This window comes from Xenopus laevis, chromosome 1L (assembly GCF_017654675.1).
Source record: "Xenopus laevis strain J_2021 chromosome 1L, Xenopus_laevis_v10.1, whole genome shotgun sequence".
NCBI lineage: Eukaryota > Metazoa > Chordata > Amphibia > Anura > Pipidae > Xenopus > Xenopus laevis.
In genome coordinates this window covers 52,827,744-52,849,286 of record NC_054371.1, presented here as the reverse complement: position 1 = coordinate 52,849,286, position 21,543 = coordinate 52,827,744, and the positions used below count along the sequence as shown (strand labels likewise).

General features: G+C 39.1%; 1 protein-coding gene across 7 annotated transcripts in view; it reads left to right on the top strand.

The window, feature by feature from the left end:
• Positions 1-371: 371 nt before the first annotated feature.
• Positions 372-21,543, top strand: part of clcn3.L (chloride channel, voltage-sensitive 3 L homeolog) — a 58,290-nt gene continuing 37,118 nt past the window's right edge. The window contains exons 1-2 of one of the 7 annotated variants that reach the window (XM_018230846.2): positions 372-514; positions 7,831-8,006. In XM_018230846.2, the coding sequence (XP_018086335.1) occupies positions 7,847-8,006 (160 nt within the window). In that variant the 5' untranslated portion in view covers positions 372-514; positions 7,831-7,846. The other 6 variants (XM_018230850.2, XM_018230868.2, XM_018230842.2 and 3 more) reach the window with 6 other exon arrangements.

Genomic DNA, 21,543 nt, shown 5'->3' with positions numbered 1-21,543 from the left:
CGTGAATGAGCATTACTGCAGATAGTTGTCTATCATGTATACAGGGTCTAATTATGCATTAGACTTCAGTTTCTCATTAAACAGTGCTATCCATTTTTCATATCTATTCATCTAATGTATACAACTATTGGTTTTACACATTCAGATATTTGGAGGCATTGCTAAATGCAGTACCTTTTATATATTTCTTTCTTTGAACTTATGTCCAAATCTTGTTATGTGAGCGAAGTTGCCCTACAAAAAGAAAATTATTTATTATAATGTGATTTTCCTGGCAGACTGCATTAACTCCTCTGACAACCTCAAAAAGAACACTCCACCCAAATAAAAATGCCCCACCCAAGCAGCTGTGTCACATACCATGGCAATGTAGGCGGAGTATAATGAAGGCTTGGGGTGGTTCCTCAAAAACAGGCAAACTGTCATATGAAAGAGAATTCTCTCACAATTTCACCTACCTCCTCGGCCGGGAAAGCAAGTTAGCTAACATGTTTTCGAGGAAGAGACAATCACAGTAAGTATGAAGTAATTTTCTTTCTTTCATCTGACACTTCCATGGCAGCTGAAACCATGGGACTTCTATTTCTAAGTGAGCAAGAGAATTAAGATCATTTTTAAACTATTATATGCTCAACAAGTCAACAAAATGTATGTGGCTTCTAAAATCTGATGCGGCAACTCTTCTACTAAATGGCAGAGGAGGAGTCATTGTCAGATAAAAAAGTGATTACTAGATTTCTGTTCTGTGTACTGTCAGGACACTATAGTAGAGTGACTGCCTTATCCCATGAAATCCCATGATTTCATGCCTCTATTATAAGAGACTGAAGCTATCATCGGACTGCAAGAGAAAAGTTGGCTTTTATCTGAATTTTTGCTCTGAGGGGTGTTCATTTTAGAATTAATTTTTGACTTTAAATAGCAGTTTAAATTTCAGTATGATGTCGGAAAAGGGCACATGAAGGAGCACACCCTTAAAATGTTGTGTGTCATTTTTTACATAATAAAACAGAGAGGCTTGAACCTTTTGGGAAAGGCCTTTGTGTGCAATTAATCCTTGTATAACTACATATTAGGAGGGGGGCACTGGGTGAAAGGAACTGAGGCCTGGGTGTAAATTTGGGATATTCTGAAAATGGCAGACTTTCAGATTGTCTCAGAATATCAGTTGTCTACATCACACTAAAATTAAATTCTTCTTTATATATATTAAAACTGAGCACTGAGCATATGAGTTGACATACATGTGCAACCCTCTATGGAAGTTTCTGAGCTGCAGCATCATGGGAAAGCACTGCTAAATTGTTGTCCAGGAGCAAAATTCTCTGGTTGCATCGGCTGATTCTGTACAGAGATTTTCATTGCTTGATGTCAGGGGAGAGATTCTATAAGAGTGACTGTCCTGTAGTGACTAGACGCAGTGATCCCCAACCAGTAGCTTGTGAGCAATATGTTGCTCTCCAACCCCTTGGATGTTGCTCCCAGGTGCTTATTTTCAGGCCCGGACTGGCAATCTGTGGGTTCTGGCAAATGCCAGAGGGGCTGCTATAAGGTCCCATAGAAAGTCAGTATTTAGTGGGCTGGTGGGAGCTGTTTGGGCCTCTTTGTGGGCTGATTGGGCTTCTGTGTACCTGAAATGCCAGGGCCTATTTTAATTCTCAGTCCAGACCTGCTTATTTTTGAATTCCAGGCTTAGAGGCAAGTTTTGGTTGCATAAAAACCAGGTGTACTGCCACACAGAGCCTCAATGTAGGTTGACAATCCACATAGGGGCTACTAAATGGCCAATGACAGCCCTTATTTGGCACCTCAGAAACATTTTTCGTGTTGATCCCCAGCTCCTTTTACTTCTTACTTCTGAATGTTGCTCATGGGTTCTAAAGGTTGGAGATATCTGGACTAGAGAATAGAGTGGGCAAGTACAAGAACATTCTGCAGCAACGGGGGGGGCTTCTGGGACAGCGGTAAGGTTGAAGAATTTTTTGTATGTGAGGGTCAATGTGCTGAGTATACTTGGTAATGTGCACATCATAGGGCTGACAGTAGTGCCCTGCAGAGCAATGAGTATACTGAGTCCTTTACAGGGCATTGGGGTGACAACGCAGTATATTGGGTAATATGCATAAATATTAGCCTGGCAGTAGTTCTCTGCAGAGCACCAAGTATATTGGGTACTATGCAGAGCATTGGCCTGAAAGTGGTTCCCTGTAATGCACTGAGCATATGAGATACTGTTAGCCTTCCATTGGTGCCCAGCAGAGTACCGAGAATTAGCCCATGGCAGGCGGCAGGGGGTGCTGGGAGTTGTAGTGTAAGCATAGATGAATGGCTGTGGGCAGCTCAGAGGTTGCGAATTTGCGATGGTGCAAGGCGGAGTACAGAGGTTTTTGGGCGGGGCAGCACAAGACATCCCAGCAGACATATGAATATATTTATTAAATGTAAATAAAACACCACTGCTAAACAGGCTCTACATTTGTTAACCACTATGAAAACCAACTTTTGTTGAAAGGAGGAGAATCCCTGGCTTCTGATTGAGCGGCCCCCTACGTGATGATGAATTAACTAGACGCGAGAGTCAGCTGCTCTCCAATGGGTCACTCTTTCGGTGGGTCTTCCTTAGCAACGCAGCCTCCTCCTTAGCAACAGCTTCAGCAGCTGCCGGAAGCAGTGCCCGGATGTTTGGGACCGCCCCTCCAGGTACAGAGGAGGAGAGGGACTGGTAATGTCCTGTTAGTGGGGTCATGCGGATCCTCTAGCTGCGTGTGTGTGTGTACGTGAAGCGCAGGTCTGTGTAGGCCTGGAAGTGGGAACTGTAGCTTGTTTGGCAGTCGGCAGTGGAAAGACTCGAGGGAGGATGCAGCATTTAGCCCCCAGGGAATGGAAGCTGTTTCCGGCATCTGAGCTCAGGTAGGAGAGTGGAGGAGATGAGTCAGTGGTGTAGGGTTGGTTATTGGGATACTAATCATATGGGATACTAATCATATGGGATACTAATCATATGGGATACTAAAATCATATGGGATACTAATCATATGGGATACTACACTTGTGCGCAGCACAGAGTTCAGTCTTGCTTGCAAAGTGTATTTATCAGATACATTCCCACATTAGAGCTGTTTAGCAGTTGGGATGGAAGCCTTGTCTGAGACTATTCAGCTGTAGTCAAACTACATCTCGCAGCACCCCTTACAATCTGTACAGTGTGCACTACATCTATTCAACTTGCTGCCTTTTATTGGTACCAAATTATGGCTGTACAGCAGGCCTGGATTCTGAATCTGTGGGTTCTGGCAAATGCAGAGAGGCTGCAGTAAGATGCCATAAACAGTCACTATTTATTGTGCTGATCGGGGGAGGTTTTGGCATCTGCATACCTGGAATGCCAGGGCCTATTTTGATTCCCAGTCCGGGACAGCTGTACAGAGAAAAAAAAATGACACCTTAGTTAAATAGTAGGGAGGCGCGTAACGTTTTGTGAATGAGATAACCATACAGGTGTATGTGCCACCCTATTGCACATGTGAATGCTAGGACTGTATAGCAAACACAGCCATATGATTGATATACCTATCCTGCCTTTGTCTCTTGTGTCCAAATATATATATATATATCTATATATATATATATATATATATATATATATATATATATATATATATATATATATATTCTGCCATTCCCTCTAAATGGTACATGACACTATCATTCAATCTACTAGATGAGATGTTGCCTATTCCACCCTGATTGTCTCAAAAAATCCCATGTACTAAGCCTGGAAAATGCATAATAAGGATTTCATTTCCCTCCAACGACTTCAAGAGATAAAAGCAAAACCTGAAGTGCTTTTTTAAATGATTGTGTAGCCGATTTCTATTTTTCCAAGTCCTAACGAATTAGTAAGAGCAATAGACAGCACACACAGTACTTAAAATATCCATGCTCATACCCTTTACGTTGAAGAATTCATGGCGAGGGTGTTTGCAGAATACATTTATGCCCAAATCAGATCAGATGTGGAATTATTTTTATTTATTATTTAACTGCACATTCTCAGGATGTTTGAATAAAAGTGATATGGTTTCTGATGAATAGCTGATTTGATTCTTGGGGTTATAGTTTGCCCAGGAGCTGTAACTCATAGCAAACAATCAGCAGGTAGATTTTACTGGTCACCTGTTTAAAACAAACATCTTGTTGGTTGTTATGAATTACTGCTCCTGGGCAAATGTAATGCCTTTTATTACATATGGGAATTAGTCATTCTGCTTGCAATATTACTGTGTGCATTTATTGATTTTTTTAAACCTCCCCCCCCATGGAAAACAAAAAAAAAAAGCAGCAGTCATATATGAGTTCCACTGGTGGCATTGGGTCATTGTAACAGATAGGAAGACTTGCTCTATATCAGTGCTGTCCAATTTATATGGTACAGAGGGACGGAATTTTTCTAATCTACATGGTGGAGGGCCGATAATGGAAACCAGTGTTAGCCACTCCCTGTTTTTAGACCACACCACCTTTAAACCACACCCATGTTACCACAAGAGCATGCCGACATTAATAGCACACCAAAAAAACAGATGGTTGGTGCTCACTGCTGGGATCAGGGCCGGAACTAGGTGTAGGCAGAGTAGGCGGCTGTCTAGGACGCCATCATTGAGGGGTGCACTTTTAATGGGGTTTTTTTTCATTTTATTTAATAATTTGTTTCAGTAATCATGGTCACTCAGGCGGGTGTAATCTCCCTCCTTCACCTTCTCCCCAGCAAGTAATAGTAATAATGGGTGACAGAGAGAGGCAGAGAGCTGGCGGCCTGCTTGGTGTGGCTCGCGCTGCTCTCAGCCTTGCACAGTTGCACTGAACTGAAGACATTCTTTCTATTACTGTGAAAGTGTGAAGCTTCCTGCTAGCACAGCCAGATACAGATTTGGGCCTGGGCCCATATGTTTGCTGTTGCTTCTGGGCCCTGGCACAGGTACATAAATACTTGGGGGAGATATGATGTGATCTTTTTGGCTGCTGCTGGCACAGGTAAAGATTGGGTCAATATGATGGCTGCTGGAGGGCTGTATGATGGATGTCTGCTGAGCTTGCTGGTACAGGTATGGGGGCAGTATAATGGATGGCTACTGGTACAGGTATGGGGGCAGTATAATGGATGGCTACTGGCACAGGTATGGGGGGGCTGTATAATGGATGGCTACTGGCACAGGTATGGGGGGAGCAGTAAAATGATGGCTACTGGCACAGGTAAGGGGGGCTGTATTATGGATGGCTGCTGGGCCTGCTGGTACAGGTACAATGGGCAGTAATATAAATAAAAAAAGGGTTGTACATTTTCTTTGCTTTCTTTGTTTAAAAACCATCATGGTAAGGAGGGAAATGGTAATGCAGGACAGGGGGCGCTGATTGAAGCAGGGTGCAAAACTACCTTGGCCTGGCACCAGCAGGGATGCCACTCATATGTGAAAAAAGTTGTCATATTAAGACATACCCTTAAATCCATATGCCTCCTCCTCCCCTGTGTATGATACAGTACCCCAACATATAATTAAACACCTTAGGGGCCACTAACAATTATTTTCAAATGCTAACAAACCCCCAGAACAAATACCAGGCGTATGTTCCATAGAGATCATAGGTCAGGAAAAGTATGACACACGCAGGGAGCATAGGGAAGGCAGAACAGAGCAGGAGACAGAAAAATCAGGACCACTCTAATATGTGGTCCTGAGTGCCACAGTGCTGGTGCCCCATTAGCATTTTGAATAAGGTGTGAACTGTGGGCAGTTTCAGTCTGCCATATCCTTTTTTCAATTTCCACCATTGCTAGACAGCTGCTTGTTTATATGAACTATAGTAGTGTTCTGAAAAAAACATCCGTTTTACCAGTGCAGGACAACACTACATGATACATTGATGACTTTAAAACACTTTCATTTTTTGGTCTTACTGTTCCTTTAAGGCATGATGCCACATCATTCAATTATCCCTTATCCAGAGTCCAGGTCCCAAGCATTCTAAATAATAGATCTGGGCTGTCTGTACTTATTTCGTCAATATTTAGTACATATACACATACACTATATACATATAGATTTTTTTTCCATAACAGTGTGAAATCTAACTTGACATAAATGACACATCTCCATGCTGTGGATGACAATTGTGCCACTATGCTATTTGTACGTAGGAATTAATTGCAGAACATATATTTTGTTCGTAAAATTAATAAACATGAAAAGACCGTTATAAATTCATGAAAGCCTGTGCTCATTCATATGATCTGGAGCACATGTCTGAGTGTGTCATATGACTAAGAGAAAGCTTCTTTTTTTTTTTTTCCTTCTTTCCGCCCTCTCTGTATATATCTGTTAAAATTTGAGGCAATTTTTTTTTTTATTAAAAGCAGAGCAGGTTAAATCACAGTAAGGATTAAGAGGAAATCTCTTCTGGAAATGCTTTGCAGGATGCTTGTATGTGGTGCATTAATATGAAGAATTAAGCCAACGTGTTATGAGAAATAGTTATGAAACTGTGTTTAAATGTGTTACGAAAAAAAGAGTGCAGTATTTATACTTTTTTCCTATTTTTTCAAGTGTCTGTAATAATTGAAACCAGTATCTCTCATGAATGAGATTTAGTTAATATGAGAATAGTTGGACAAATGTAATTAACCCTTTTTTCCACCAACTTTTTATTTGATAGATTGACACTTTATGGCAGTTATTGTGACTGACAGCTAGAAGGGAGATCTGGCAGCTAGAAGGGAGATCTGACCGCTAGAAAGGAGGTCTGACCGCTAGAAGGGAGGTCTGACCGCTAGAAGGGAGGTCTGACCGCTAGAAGGGAGGTCTGACCGCTAGAAGGGAGGTCTGACAGGTAGAACTAAAGGCTAAAGGCTAATGTCACATGTTTGGTGTTATGTAATAAAAGGCCCATAACCCCAAAGTCTGCCCTGTTCTAGGTACCTGTCATTATTAACCGGTGAGAAGGTTAAAAAACCTATGGACCACTGTGCCTGAACAAACTTGTGACTTTTATTATGTATGGGTGAAAGTGATTTCTTTGTTGGTAGAGAAAGTGCCAATACCATCCTTTACCGCCCCATGCTTGCCCTAAGTTACATCAGTAGCATCAGCTTGTTTCTGTGAATTCTGTCTGCTGTCACAAACAGGCGCCATTAATGTCACTTACTGCAGACATAGGACACTTTTGCCCAATTAGAGTACTTGGTATTCAAAAGAGACATTTTGTTCTCCAGAAGGGCCATTGTCAAGACAAGAGTGGACATAAACATCCTCAGCAACACAGAGTTAATGTTGCTGGGGAAAGGCAGGCACATTTGTGCCATAACACAGGTTATACAGTAAGAAAAATGACTATTGAACCCAACAAAGTAATTCCATTTAGCAATTTGGCAAATAAGAAATGTTAAAGGGGTGAACCACCTTTACATTAACTTCACAATTGGTCTTCATAATTTATTCTTTTTGAATTATTTGCCTTTTTCAAGCTTTCAAATGGGGGTTGTCACTGACCCCAGAAGCCAAAAAAACAAACGATCTGTGATGTTACAATTTTTTCAGTGTCTCTCCTTTTCACATTTCAGTCTCTCATTCAAATCACTGCCTGGTTAGGGTAAAAAAGACCTAAATAACTGAAAACCACAAAAGAATTAAAAATGAGGACCATTTGTAAATTGTCTCAGACTAAAAGTGAATTTAAAGGTGAACTATTTTTAAGGGCTTCACAGGTCCTTTGTATACTCATTGTTGGAATATCTTGTACTATAGCCAGTGACAACGTTGTTAAATTTACATTTAGGTAGTTTGGCAGCTAAATGGAGTCTGAGCAGCTGTTTCAGAGGAGCTATTATCGCAACAGTTACAACAGTATTACTAGTGCAAGCAGTGACGAGGAGCTCTTGGATGGAGCTGGTGGCATGATGGACTTCCATACGCTGGAAGATGACAGTTTGTTGGATGGTGATGCATCTATCGGTGAGTCTTTTGATATGTTCATATAAAAGCAATTTTTTGTGTGGTTGAAAACTTGGTGTCTCGTGTTTTGCCTCAGGATTTTCCACTCATACACTATGCTGCATGTCTTTTCTTACAAGTTACTATTTTCAGATTCAGCTTGGAAAGCAGCTGGTTGGGAACTAGATACTTTAACCCTTCTGTGTACATGTACATATTTTACTTTGGAAGTTAGTGACTCTCTGATCTTATTAAGCACCCTGTTTTTAAAGGGGACCGGTCACCCAAAAAAAAAAAGATTCAAAATCCTATTTTATCACATTAGTCAAGCAAAATGAACTTGAATTACACAAAATAAATATAAATTACTTGAATCTTGCTTCCTTCAGTCTGGGAGTTCAAAATTATAGCAAGCAGGCAGGAGCCATTTTGTACACACTGTTATTCAGGCAAGCCTTGCATCATCTCAGAATCTTTTTTGTGCACCACAATTGCGGACCCAATGTCCATCCCCATGCCCTGGCTACACAATTAAAGGAACAGTAACGTCAAAAAATAAGTGTTTTAAAGTAATGAAAATATAATGCTGTGTTGCCTTTCACTGGTAAAACTGGTGTGTTTGCTTAAGAAACACTACTATTGTTAATATAAATAAGCTGCTGTGTAGCAAAGGGGCAGCCATTCAAATGAGAAAGGGCTTGGGTTCCACAGCAGATAGCAAATAAGCTCTGTCTGTCTATTGGTGTTATCCATTAGTTAACCTGTGCCATGTAGCCGTTTTTCAATTTCCGCCATTGCTCCACAGCAGCTTGTTTATATGAACTATAGTAGTGTTTCTGAAGCAAACAGATCAGTTTTACCAGTGCAGGGCAACAGTACATGATATTTTCATTACTTTAAAACACTTACTTTTTTTGGTGTTACTGTTCCATTAAACGGTGAAGAGAATGGGGGAATGTGTGGAGAGCAGTGACATCAAGGAAGTGCCCAGGGCATAGAGGAGGGGCAGACAATATTTGATTGACAGCTGAGATTTTTAAATGATCTTACAACAGCTATGAATGCTTTAATAAAAAATAGAAATTGGATTTCATGTTTTATTTGAAAGGGACTTTTATTATAGAGATTTTTGTGTCTGGGTGACAGATCCACTTTAAGGTGTCCTCCACCCAAAAAACTGTATTTGCATAATGAAAGAAAAAATAACCATTTAAATATAAAAGAAATAATAATAGTTTGAAAGCAGTATCTGATTGTGTGCACTTATGACTCCTGAACTTACTTGCTACATTGTATCAGTAGTCTGAACTCGAGAAAAGAAAGGTATAAACAAATTCTAATTTACTTACAAATTTACTTTACAAGTATTTTTTGTAAATTACCTCCTATGCATATTTATATAAACTGGTTGGCTTGAAATAGATTTCATTATAAGCTAAGGGGTATAACAAACAAGGGAACGTTAAACAGGAGCAGTGACCAGCTCCTTGTTGTTGCTCCCACCCTTCCCAGCTATAGTCAGGTGATCCCACTGGTGTCTAATAAAAGGGCAGCCAAGTTTGGGAGTTTTACTTTGAAAGCAGCTAGTAAGTTGCAGGTAAAACTTAGTCCCTTTGTAAAATGTATAATGAAGCAATAGAATTCTTAATGAATCAGATGAAAATTGAGCGTAGGACTGGCCAGATATGGAATGACTTTGACGTAATTGGCCAACTTAAATATATTGCAATATATGGACAAACAATCCCTGTTTTGTTTAAAGGGTAAGGCATTTTTTAGTAGCAGTATGCACAAAATGTCTCTGTCTTAAATATATTTATAATGGGTTGAGTGCAGAGGACCTCTTGTATTAAGCTATGGGGTAATCACATGGACTACAAACAGTAGTATGGTTTACTTGTTAGGACATAAAGTATAAATCCAAGTACAGGTATGAGTCCACTTATCCAGAAACCCTTTATCCAGAAATCTCCAAATTACTGAAAGGCTATCTCCCATATAGTTCATTTTAAGCAAATAATTCAAATTTTTAAAGATGATTATTTTATTCTGTAATAATACAACCGTATATTGTCCTTGATCCTAACAGAGCTGCATAGCTCCATATTGTGGCAAAACAATCCTATTGGATTTATTTAATGTTTAAATGATTTTTATCAGAGTTAAGTTATACAGATCCAAAATACAGAAAGATCTCTTATTCATAAAACCCCAGATAATAGATCCCATACCTGTATTATCAAATAGCATTCACACCAATATGCAACATGCTATCATTGTGAATATTTATTTGGAGATCTTACCTGAAGATGCTGTATTTCTATGTTGCCAGGATGCTAAGATCTCCAAAGAAATATTCACTAGTGTTGCACGTTGCATACATTTCTTATCTTTGTCCCTGCTGAGCAGAATCTCTGAGGCAGCTATTTAGGCCCCATACACGGGCAGATAAAAATAAGACAGATTAAGTCGGCAGTTTATAGGGCAGTGTGTGGGTCCCTCTGACTGGCTTCCCCAATCGATATCTGGCTGAAAGTCAGCCAGATGTCGATCGGGCGGGTCTAAAAATCCTGTCTGATTGAGGACCCCAACGGTTCGTTGATATGGCCCTCCAATTCTTGCTGGGAAACACATCAACTAATGTAGCTAATTGTAACATTATAGTTTACTAGGCTGCTAGTCTGTAACAGTAGGGGGTAGATAATCTATAAATTAACTTTTAGTATGTAATAGAATGTTCTATAATTCTTTGAGACTTGATCTTCTGTTTTTATTTATAGTTTTTTAATTATTTTCCTTAACCTTTTTTCCAGCTTCAAAAGGGGTTTACTGACTCAGAGAGCCAGAACAAGCATTGTTTTGTGAGGCTATAATTTTATTTTCAATATGTTTTATTACTTACTATTCAGGTCCTTTCCTTTTAATTTTACAGTCTCTCTTTTCCCAACCAGTGCATGGTTGCTACAGTGAATGGGACCCTAGAAACTCAATAAACTGCTTAAAATCCAAACAGAGAGCCATTGTACAAAAGGCTAAATAATTGAAATCTATAAAAATAAGAAATAAGGACCGATTACAGATTGTCTAAAGTATAACACACATCATACTAAAAGTTAATTTAAAAGTTGAACTACTCTTTTAATATCTCTTTAACCTAATTTCATTAAAGGATATGTAAGCCTTTCAAAAAAATGAATGTAAAATTGCTCAGGGTGCTTTTCGAAGCATTTTTGCAATTTACATGGTTTCCTTTCAAAGCCTTTGAGAAGTTTAAAAACTGTTAATATAATGAATTTTGTAACAACATCGCCATCTTCTGGTCAGTTTTTCCGACTGTACAGTCGATGAGACTATGTTCAGAAGGAAAACAGAAAACTTCTGGTATTGCTCAGGACATTTAGTTTTGTGATCCTTTCCTGAGCAAATCAACATCAGAAGAATTCTTTGTTTCCATTCTAAGCATATTTACTGACCAATAGGTGGCACTGAAGTTAAAAAAAAAATCAATATATTAGCAGTTTACATACAGCTTAAAGTGGTGGTTCATCTTTAAGTTAACATTTAGTATGTTATAGAATGGCTAATTCTAAGCAACTTTTCAATTGGCCTTCATTTTTTTTTCTATAGTGTTTGAATTATTTGCCTTCTCCTTCTTACTCTTTCCAGCCTTAAAGGAACAGTTCACTATAAAAATAAACTAGGTAAATAGATTGTTGCTGTGCAAAATAAAAAAAATGTTTCTAATATAGCTAGTTAGGCAAAAATGTATTGTATAAAGACTGTAGCTCCTAGGCTTTAGTGGTCAAATTTGAATTAGGTTTATAGATGTCTAGTCATTACTGTTAATTGCTTCATATTGCCTTTACACTAGAATTTGTAAATGATTCAACTAAAGTGATTAATCCTGCAGTTTCTTTATCCTATTGTACAGACACTTAGATTCAGTTGTTATTATGATGCAGAAGACAAAAGTGGGGGGTCATCAGGGTGGTTATCTATGACAAACAATGAGATGTCTGCATTCATTGTTTTACTTTCAGTCTGTTACACAAACCTGATTTCTATGGTTTATGGCCCAGCAAATTTCCCCAGGGTTAGAAAGTGAAACCCGCAAGATAGAGTCCATGAAGTAGTGGCAGTTGCTGCTTTGCGTGTAGAGCGAGGAATCCACTCTGTACTTGCCAGAACTGCATGTATGCCTCAGAAGTAAGACCAATCTCCATTAGAGGAGTACTGCCCTAGATTCCACCATTGTCCTATTTTTTATAATCCTCCCAATGTTCAGCCAAAGCCCAAATGTGTGCAGCAAAATGAACCCTTGCCCTAAATTTGCTCATAGACGAGTTTTCTACTGCTTGTGCAGGCTAAGCATAGTTATGCACAACATTTATCGGAAACGTGACTTGTTTTGTGCCCATTTGTTTTAAGAAATGGTATTAGACTTCCTATAATAACTTTACCTTTAAAATCACATTTTAAGTTCAAAGTTGAAAACAGACGTGAAGAAACTAGGACAGTTACGTTTATTTTAAACTTTGAGCATAAAACAGGATTTAAAGGGGTTGTTCACCTTCCAAACACTTTTTCAGTTCAGTTGTTCACCAGAAATAATGACTTTTTTCAATTGCTTTCCATTCTTTTTATTTTTTACCATTTAGTTCCAAAATCTAAGTTTAATGTTCCTGTCTCAGGTGTTTCAGTCTGGCAGCCGAGTGATCCAGGTAAGTGATGTGCGGGCCGGGCCGATACACGCGAGTTGTGGGCGGGTGCAGGTTTAGCTCTTCTGACTGCTCTCCCAGCTCGCGACCTTACGAATGCTGACTTCCGGGTTGAACTTTTATAGATGCACGCCTACGCGCCCTGCCCCTTTTATGACTTCATCTGCGTGGTGGCGCAGGTCTATAAAAGGAACCCAGAAGTCAGGCACGGGTGGCGGCTGGGTGCAAGTCAGGAAAAACCCGACCCGCACGTCACTAATCCAGGTGCAGATTCTGAACTGTTAAAATTTTGCAACATTTAGTTGATACATTTCTCAACAGCCTCTCTGGAGTATTAGCAACTATTGTATCAATTCTAACAGCTGCCTCTAATGAATCTCAGGGATTCTACTTAGCAGGGACAAAGATAAGAAATACATTAACTAAATGTATCAATTTAGAACGGTTTTGAAGGTCAGCGACCCCCCCCCAGCAGCTTTAGAAAGTAGAAAAATTAGACTTACACTTCAATATAAGAAAACCAGCTACACAAAGAAAATAGAAAGTAATTTGAAAAAGTCTTTATTTATGTGAACTATCTGAAAAACACCTGAACTGGAAAAAAGTGTTGGATAGTGAACAACCCCTTTAAAGGTAAAGTTACTGTGGGAAGTCTAATATGTGTCCATATGTTCTATATAAAGTATACAGTTATGATGGTAAATCTTTTCGAGATTGTTGACGTAGACGAAAACAAGTCAACTAAATGCCACGTTGCATTTACCTGTGTATATCCTTGATCCAGAGATGATGGTTAGGTCATTGCCTTTGTTGCCTGAGTGCTGCTTCTTGTAGGCAGTGTTTAAGTGCAAAGTGTTTATGTATTCTGGTGTGAGGCCAAAATCTCAGAGTGCTTAGTCACTGTTCAGTCTTTCATTTCAGACACGTTTCTTATGAGGTAAGCTCAATGTGTGCCATTTGTCCGGAGTCCAGAGGTTGATGAATAATGACTTTCCTGTTGGAAGGCTTTGCTTATCTTTAGTAAGGGTCTTGCATCAGCTAATTGGGCAGATCTCGTATCAGATTGGACATGCTAATCATAATTCAGATTGGACACGTTTCATTATTTTACCAACATTTCAATGATCAAAACTAAGCTTCGATTGTCTGCTATAGATTTCTGCATGGGTGCCCAATTGCCCAGTGTAAATTAGCCTCACTACTTTGTACCAGAGTCACATTATCCTGTGTTTTAATACAATAATCCTAGGTATCTCTTCTGTAAGATATCGGGGCAAATATGATATCTCTTTTGTGATGCAGCTCCATGTACATTAACAATTTAGCACTGCATCCGACATGTACTGCAGCTTTGTCCGTGAAATGCCAGCAGTGCTGTTCAGTTGTTTCCATGTAGTGGGCAGGTCCGGACTGAGAATTAAAATAGGCCCTGGCATTTCAGGTACCCAGAGGCCCAATCAGCCCACACAGAGGCCCAAACAGTCCCCACCAGCCCACTAAATAGTGACGTTCTATGGCACCTTATAGCAGCCCCTCTGGCATTTGCCAGAACCCACAGATTGCCAGTCCGGGCCTGGTAGTGGGTGCATTTTTTAGCTCAGTGTGTGTGTGTGTGTTTGTAGGCCAGATTATATTTAAAAAAAAAAATCACTTTGCTCATCTTTATTTAGATGTCCCCCTTTTGAAAGGCACCCCAATGTTGGTGAAAAGAATTTGAAACATTGGCCTATTGGGTAAAGGAAATTAAAAGTTCAGTGTATTAATGGGAGGACAGTTTATTTTAGTTTTCAGTAGTTCATGCTGCTATTTCTAGTCAGTGCACTGGTTTTGCTATTTTTTACATTATTCCAGTTAGACAAAAGAGATGGGACACTAATGAGCTTGTTATTCACTGATTAAGTATATTGTAGTAAAGAGCAGGTGAACATTGTTTTATATACTGTATTGAACTGGAGAATTCGATGATGTCCCAACAGTATGCATTGTATCAAACTTATTAACACTTTACTTATTGTGAAGAATATCTTTAAATATTTGGCTTATCAACAGCTATATCCATGTCTCTGAAATATTATGACCTATCTGAAGCACACCAGCCTTAAAGTGCACAAACTTTATTATGTGACATATCTGTGCTAAAACTTCACCTTCAGACACTATATTCAGATATTATATTAAAATGACACTTGCTTCCTTATATACCTGTATGTATATTGCCGTTATACTACTACCACCTAATGGTAAACATCCAACATTGGTGATATAAATAAAAATACCTTTACATATAAAAATTCTGACATATGCAACAGCAAAATATAAGGCACCTATAGTAATTTTCTAAAGCTGTCCATAAACTGGCAGATTTAAAGGGGTTGTTCACCTTCCAACACTTTTTTCGGTTCAGTTGGTTTCAGATTGTTCTCCAGAAATAAAGACTTTTTCCAAATTCTATGTGTGACTGTTTTTCTAATATTGATGTGTAAAGTTAAATTTTTTTTTTACCTTCTTTTGTCTTTCTAAAGCAGCTCTGGGGGGGGGTCGCCAACCCTGTAAACTGTTCTAAATTGATACATTTAGTTGATACATTTCTTATCTTTGTCCCTGCTGAGCAGAATCCCTGAGTTTCATTAAAGGCGGCTGTTAGAAGTGATACAATAGTTGCTAATACTCTACAGATGCTGCTGAGAAATGTATCAACTAAAAAAGTGTAACAGTTCAGTATCTGCATGGGAATTAATGAGCTGCCAGATTGAAACACCAGAGACAGGAACATGAAACTTTAAACCTAGATTTTGGAAAAACTGTTTAAAATAAAAAATGGAAAACAATTGAAAAAAAATCTTTATTTCTGGTGAACAATCTGAAAACAAGTAAACAGAAAAAGTGGTTTGAAGGTGAGCAACCCCTTTAAGTTGCCAATTTGGCTCTTTCAGATGGAGTCAGTATCTAATCTAAAGTATCTCTGCTTATAGGCCTGCATAGGCCTCAGTTATGATCTGTTTATTGGCCTGGAGCATATATAATGCAAGTTGGGCAAAGACCTGCTCGACTTCTCTAAATGAGCAGATCTTTATGCTTATCTTACTATCTAGTGCTCTGGGCCTCTTGTCAAGAGGAAGCTCCTGGTGCATGTTTCCAGGTTGTGGCCCATGTACTGCATAGTGAACAAGTGTCCCAAAGTGAATGCATGTGACTTAAATTGACCATCACGTTCCCCAATCCTGCATCGTATGCATGCGAGTGAGTTGTGGCACTTGTTCATTATGTGCATGTATTTTTTCCCCCAACTTGGCCATCTGTACTGGGAGCCAGACTACCTGATATGGGTTTTTTTTCTGTTACTATGCTTATATTTATATGGGTTTATTTTATAATACATAGAAATGTGAGTGATACATTTCTGGCCACACAGGGTGCTGTCTTATAGTAAACTATGGAATATGGCACATATTTTGCCCAGGTACAGTAACCCACAGCAGGCCTGGACTGGCAATCTGTGGGTTCTGGCAAATGCCAGAGGGGCTGCTATAAGATGAAAGTCAATATTTAGTGGTCTGGTGGCGGCTGGGTGGGCCTCTGTGTCGGCTTATTGGGCCTCTGTGTACCTGAAATGCCAGGGCCTATTTTAATTCTCAGTTCCGGACCTGACCCACATTTACTAATAAGATATATGTTTTTAACATGTGACCAGTAAATGCTACAAATTAAGTGGTTTCTATAGGTGAGTAGACCTTTTATTACATTACTCCACAGGCTATGCCATCCTAATGCTGTCTGGGAAGAATGTAAATCGATGAAAAAAAATCTACATTGTTTACATCTGTTGTGATACTTTGTATATCACTTAACCTTTTGTTTGCAGTTGTTTAGTGGCACTGGGGGAACTAATGGAGCTCCCATTGGCTTCATCCATTGCAAAAGGAAATCAGAGCATCAGCCAAGGTATGCACCCAGCTTTCTACATTGTCAGTCTCAAGGGTGATTCTGGCCCCTTATACTCCCCGAGGCAGCCATCCCAATGCCGCCCCATCTCCTCATCCATGCTTAAATTTCTTTGTGCTCTTACAAGGGCAGGATACCGCACAGAATTTCCAGTTTTAATATTGGAATTCTAGCTTTTAAAGTTAGCAGGAGTGGCTTTTTGCAGCCCCTGGTTACCTGAGATTTGAAGGAACCTTGTTTTATGGCAGGAGCACCCCTGGTCAGTCTCATTGCTGTTGTCATTTGTCTCTCTTAAGATGTGTCATTGGTGTCTCTTAAAGAAAACTATACCCCCAATGAATACTTGAGCAACAGATTTTATATAAAATTAAGTGGCATATTAAAGAATCTTATCAAACTGGAATATATATTTAAGTAAATATTGCCCTTTTACATCTCTTGCCTTGAACCACCATTTCGTGATGGTCTGTGTGCTGCCTCAGGGATCACCTGACCAGAAATACTACAACTCTAACTGTAACAGGAAGAAGTGTGGAAGCAAAAGACAGAACTCTGTTAAGTTGGCCATACACAGGGAGATCTGCTCGTTTGGTGATGTCGCCAAACGAGCGGATCTCTCCCCGATATGCCCATATTGAGGTGGTCAATATCGGCTGATCCGATCGTGGGCCCAATGGAGGCCAATAAAGGTGGTCTGATCATGGGACAGCATCAACAAAAAGATGCGGCCGCAATCCAACAGGATTTTTTACCCTGCCCGATCGGGATCTGGCCAACTTTTGGCCAGATATCGATCGGGGACGGCCATCAATAAACTGCGGACTCGGTCTGTCGATAGCTTTTATCATCCCGTGTATGGGGGCCTTTAATTGGCTTATGTATAATTTGTTTGGTATGTTTGAGTGCACCGTGAATCCTAGGATCCCAAAACGGCAATTTTCTATTTATGATTACCCAATGGCATATACTACGAAAAAAGTATATTATTATGAAAATGGTTTATTTATATGAATCAGGGTTATATACAACATATATATACACATATATATATATATATATATATATATATATATATATATATATATATATGTGTATATATATGTTGCTTTATGCAATATATTTTTATAGAGACCTACATTGTTTGAGGGGTATAGTTTTGATGATAGATGTACATGGCCAGGCAGCATGCATAGATATATACAAAGTTCAGATGCTGTCCATTATCTGAGAGGGATCACCCAACCTGATGGCGCTGGTTAGTGATGCAGCCAAAAACTTGACTCCCTGTTGAAAGGGATGAACTCATATAAAATAATTCAGTATTCCTATAAATGAAGCTACCACTGTATCTTAGCAACAGCAAGCAGTTCAAGAATGTATTGGTGGAATATACCCCCCCCCCCCTTTGGCACACATGGGTGCTCAGAGGCTGCACCCAAGTCCTTTTACTTGGATCCAATTTAATTCATGGTTGACTAGTCAAGTACAAATAGGATGAACTCTAATTATGTAAAAGTGTGACCCCCGTCCCTTAACGGGTTAATTCCGCTTGCCTAGCTATTTATAGGAGCCAGTCTCTTTATTGCTGAAGCAGTATATATCAGGGAAAAGGGATTACTTGTGCAATCGGCTTATGTAGGCTCTGCAGCAGTAGCATTCCCTGCAGAAGGAAGGGAACGGTGCTGTTTTGCTCAGTCACAGCTAGTCGGTAGCCACGAGCAACACAACTGCCTTCATTTCCCTCTGATGATGTCACTGAGTGTGGCAAGTGAAGGCAGTCCCTGCAAGGAGGCAGCATTCTCTCTCTCAGTGCTGATCAAACATGGCAGCTTCCCAGGCTGCTGCTCATACATGAGCTGCATGATTTGCTTTATTTGAGTTCAGTTTCTCCATTTCTGCTCGAAAATGGATATATCTTCAGATCCTTACCTGCCTTATGATGGAGGTGGAGACAATATTCCTCTCCGGGATCTGCATAAAAGAGGTAGGTTTACTGATTTCAATCTGCTCCTCCAGGTGTTTCCTCAAGGTTTTCCTTCACATTATAAACACACACACACATATAGTTTGATTTTGCTTCCCTGATTCAGTGTTAGAGAGACCTTAAAATAACAATGGCTACTGTTTATTTGCAGCTGCCTTTTTGTCTGTGGATTATAACGAATACTCTCCCATTAGCCTTGGGAATCCATTTTCATATAAAGCAGCAAGGCAATGTTTCTGTGCCCCTTCCCCCTCTGTTTCTCTCAATTGAATCTTCCAAATGCTTGTACTTTTATAGTCCCTGTTCCATTGCTTTAGCCCTGAGAAAATAGATTTTTTTAATGCAATGACCGGCATTAGCTAATAATGAAAATTTAAATTACGTTAAGTATGTGTTCTATTCAACGTTTATGCCAAACATATTTATCGTTTATAGGGTAAAATAAGTACAGGATCTATTGTACAGCTTTCTTGGGAGCTGCTATTTTCCAGACATGGGGGTTTCTTCCATAATTTGAGGCACTAAAAACATTTAGATATTTAAAAAAAAAAATCAGTATGGATTTATGCAGCTTAATTCAACTTGAGGATACAGGTATGGGATCCGTTATCCAGAAAGCTCAGAATTATGGAAAGACCGGCCTCCCATAGGCTCCATTTTATGCAAATACAAATTTTTAAAAATGATTTCCTTTTTTTCTGTAATAATAAAACTGTAGCTTGTACTTGATCCAAAATAAGATATAATTAATCCTTATTGGAAGCAAAACCAGCCTATTGGGTTTATTTAATGTTTACATGATTTTCTAGTAGTCTTAAGGTATGAAGATCCAAATTATGGTTCCATTATCCGGAAAACCCCAGGCCCCAAGCATTCTAGATAACAGTTCCCATATCTCATTATTAAAGCTGAATATCTGACTTGTTATGTAGGACTGCTTGGGAGATTAATGGATTTCTGGATAATAGATCCCATATCAACAATATCAGTTTTTTCAAGCTACTCCTGGGTATATTGGTACCTGCTGGGGTTGTCTGCCAGTCACAGGCTTAATGATGTAAATGACTCAGGAACGTCATGGTTTCTGTGCTTACGCTCTGCATTTAGTATTGGATGTTGCAAATGTGATGATGGCTGATCCTGACAACACCCCGAGACCAACTAGGATTGCAGTATTCAATGCTCCTACTTAACACTGCTGTATTTCAATCAGAAACATGTTGTTTCTTTCTTAAAGTGGCAGTTTTTATTGTGTATATTCAGATATAATGTGCGATAATGTAAATTCCACCTTTGTCCTTAAACAAGGAAACCAGAATCTCAACCTTGCTGCAACTGGGAACTGCTACTTTCAGATTTCCCTCCAGCTCCAACAACTGATGGGATTATTATATAGCCTATAGTAAACGGAGTATAGTAAACTACACCATGGTGTAGTTCACCTTTTTTTTCTTTTAAGATCCATCATAACTGTACAGATTAGCACAAGAGTGTGTGTTTAATGTAAGTAGAATAAGAATGAGGGAGTGGAGTGTGTGTTTGAAGGGTTTTGGAGAGATAGTAAGGAGGTACAATGAGGGTTTGGAAAAGGGGTAGGGCAGAATAGATAGAAAGATAACGAGAGAGCAGAGCGGGGTAGGTTGAGTACAGAACATTTACAATATTTGCTGTTAGCAGAATGTAGAATAAAAAGGTGTGGGGCTAGGTGTTACAAAGGGCAGAAATGTGTATCTGCCACAAAGTGTGCTGGTCATTGAGCAGGTTTCACACTAAGACAAAAAGACTGGCAACAAGATATGCGAGATTAGCTTGTTATCTAAATTCAACCGACTTTTCCTGTATTCTAATCATACATAGTTTTATAATGTATTCCTGCTGACAAGTCAGTGTGTGATCTTTGGTTTTATTGTGAAATTTTGTGGTAGTCCAATAATTGTGCTCAGTCCAGTTTACCTGGTTTTTTTTTTTATCACACTTGCTTAGTGGCTGAGAAACTGGTATCTTATTAGCTCATTAGCACTACTTGCTTTACACTGCGTTGTTCTATTATTCTCTCTAGTAATTCTCTTTTTAGTAAATAATAAACTAAACTAAAATTTTGTTCTCTGTGATACTTTTATTCTAAATCTCTAAACCACTGGGAGGGAGGAGGTTATTTTCCAGGGAAAAAAAAGATTTTTCTAGATTTATTATGCCCAAAGCCCAAATCCGAAAATACTCCAGCTAAAACCTGTTGGTCATGTAGAAGCCAACCATTTGAAGATGGATTTTGCCTTCATGATTTTTACGTTTTTTTTTTCAGTGGTTTGTGCTTGAAAATTCGAGCTATTCTAGCTTTTGTTCGCCAATAACTCTTATCAAGTTTTTCCCCCCAATTGCATTCATTCAAGTTTTTTTACATAAATAAGCCAACATTCGAATTGTGAGTTTATTCGAGGTTGAAAAAACCTCACAAACTCAACCTTTGATCAATAACCCTCTTAATGTCACATTGTTTTATCTTATAAAAATGTTTAACAATTATGTTTTGTACATAAGTCACCAATTCACACCCTTTAATATTCTGTACAACCACTTTTGGTGGCAATAACAGCGTTGTCATTTACGATAAGTACTGTATGTACCAAAATAAGACAGAGTGGCTCTCTTGAATTTTAAGACAAACATGTTACTATATTTCAGAGAACACAATTTCTGTGTATGTAGTGAATAAAGTACCCCTCTTGTAAAATATAAGGATATTATAAGTCACCGAGGAGTTTCATGACCACATAGAAGCACAAGGCCGAATTATTTTATACAGGTCATGGAACTCCAAGGTTACTTCTAATATCCTCATATTTTATAAGAGGGGGTACTACACAAGTTTTAGTGAGTCATTAAGTTCTTAGACTATGGATTACTGCTCCTGGGC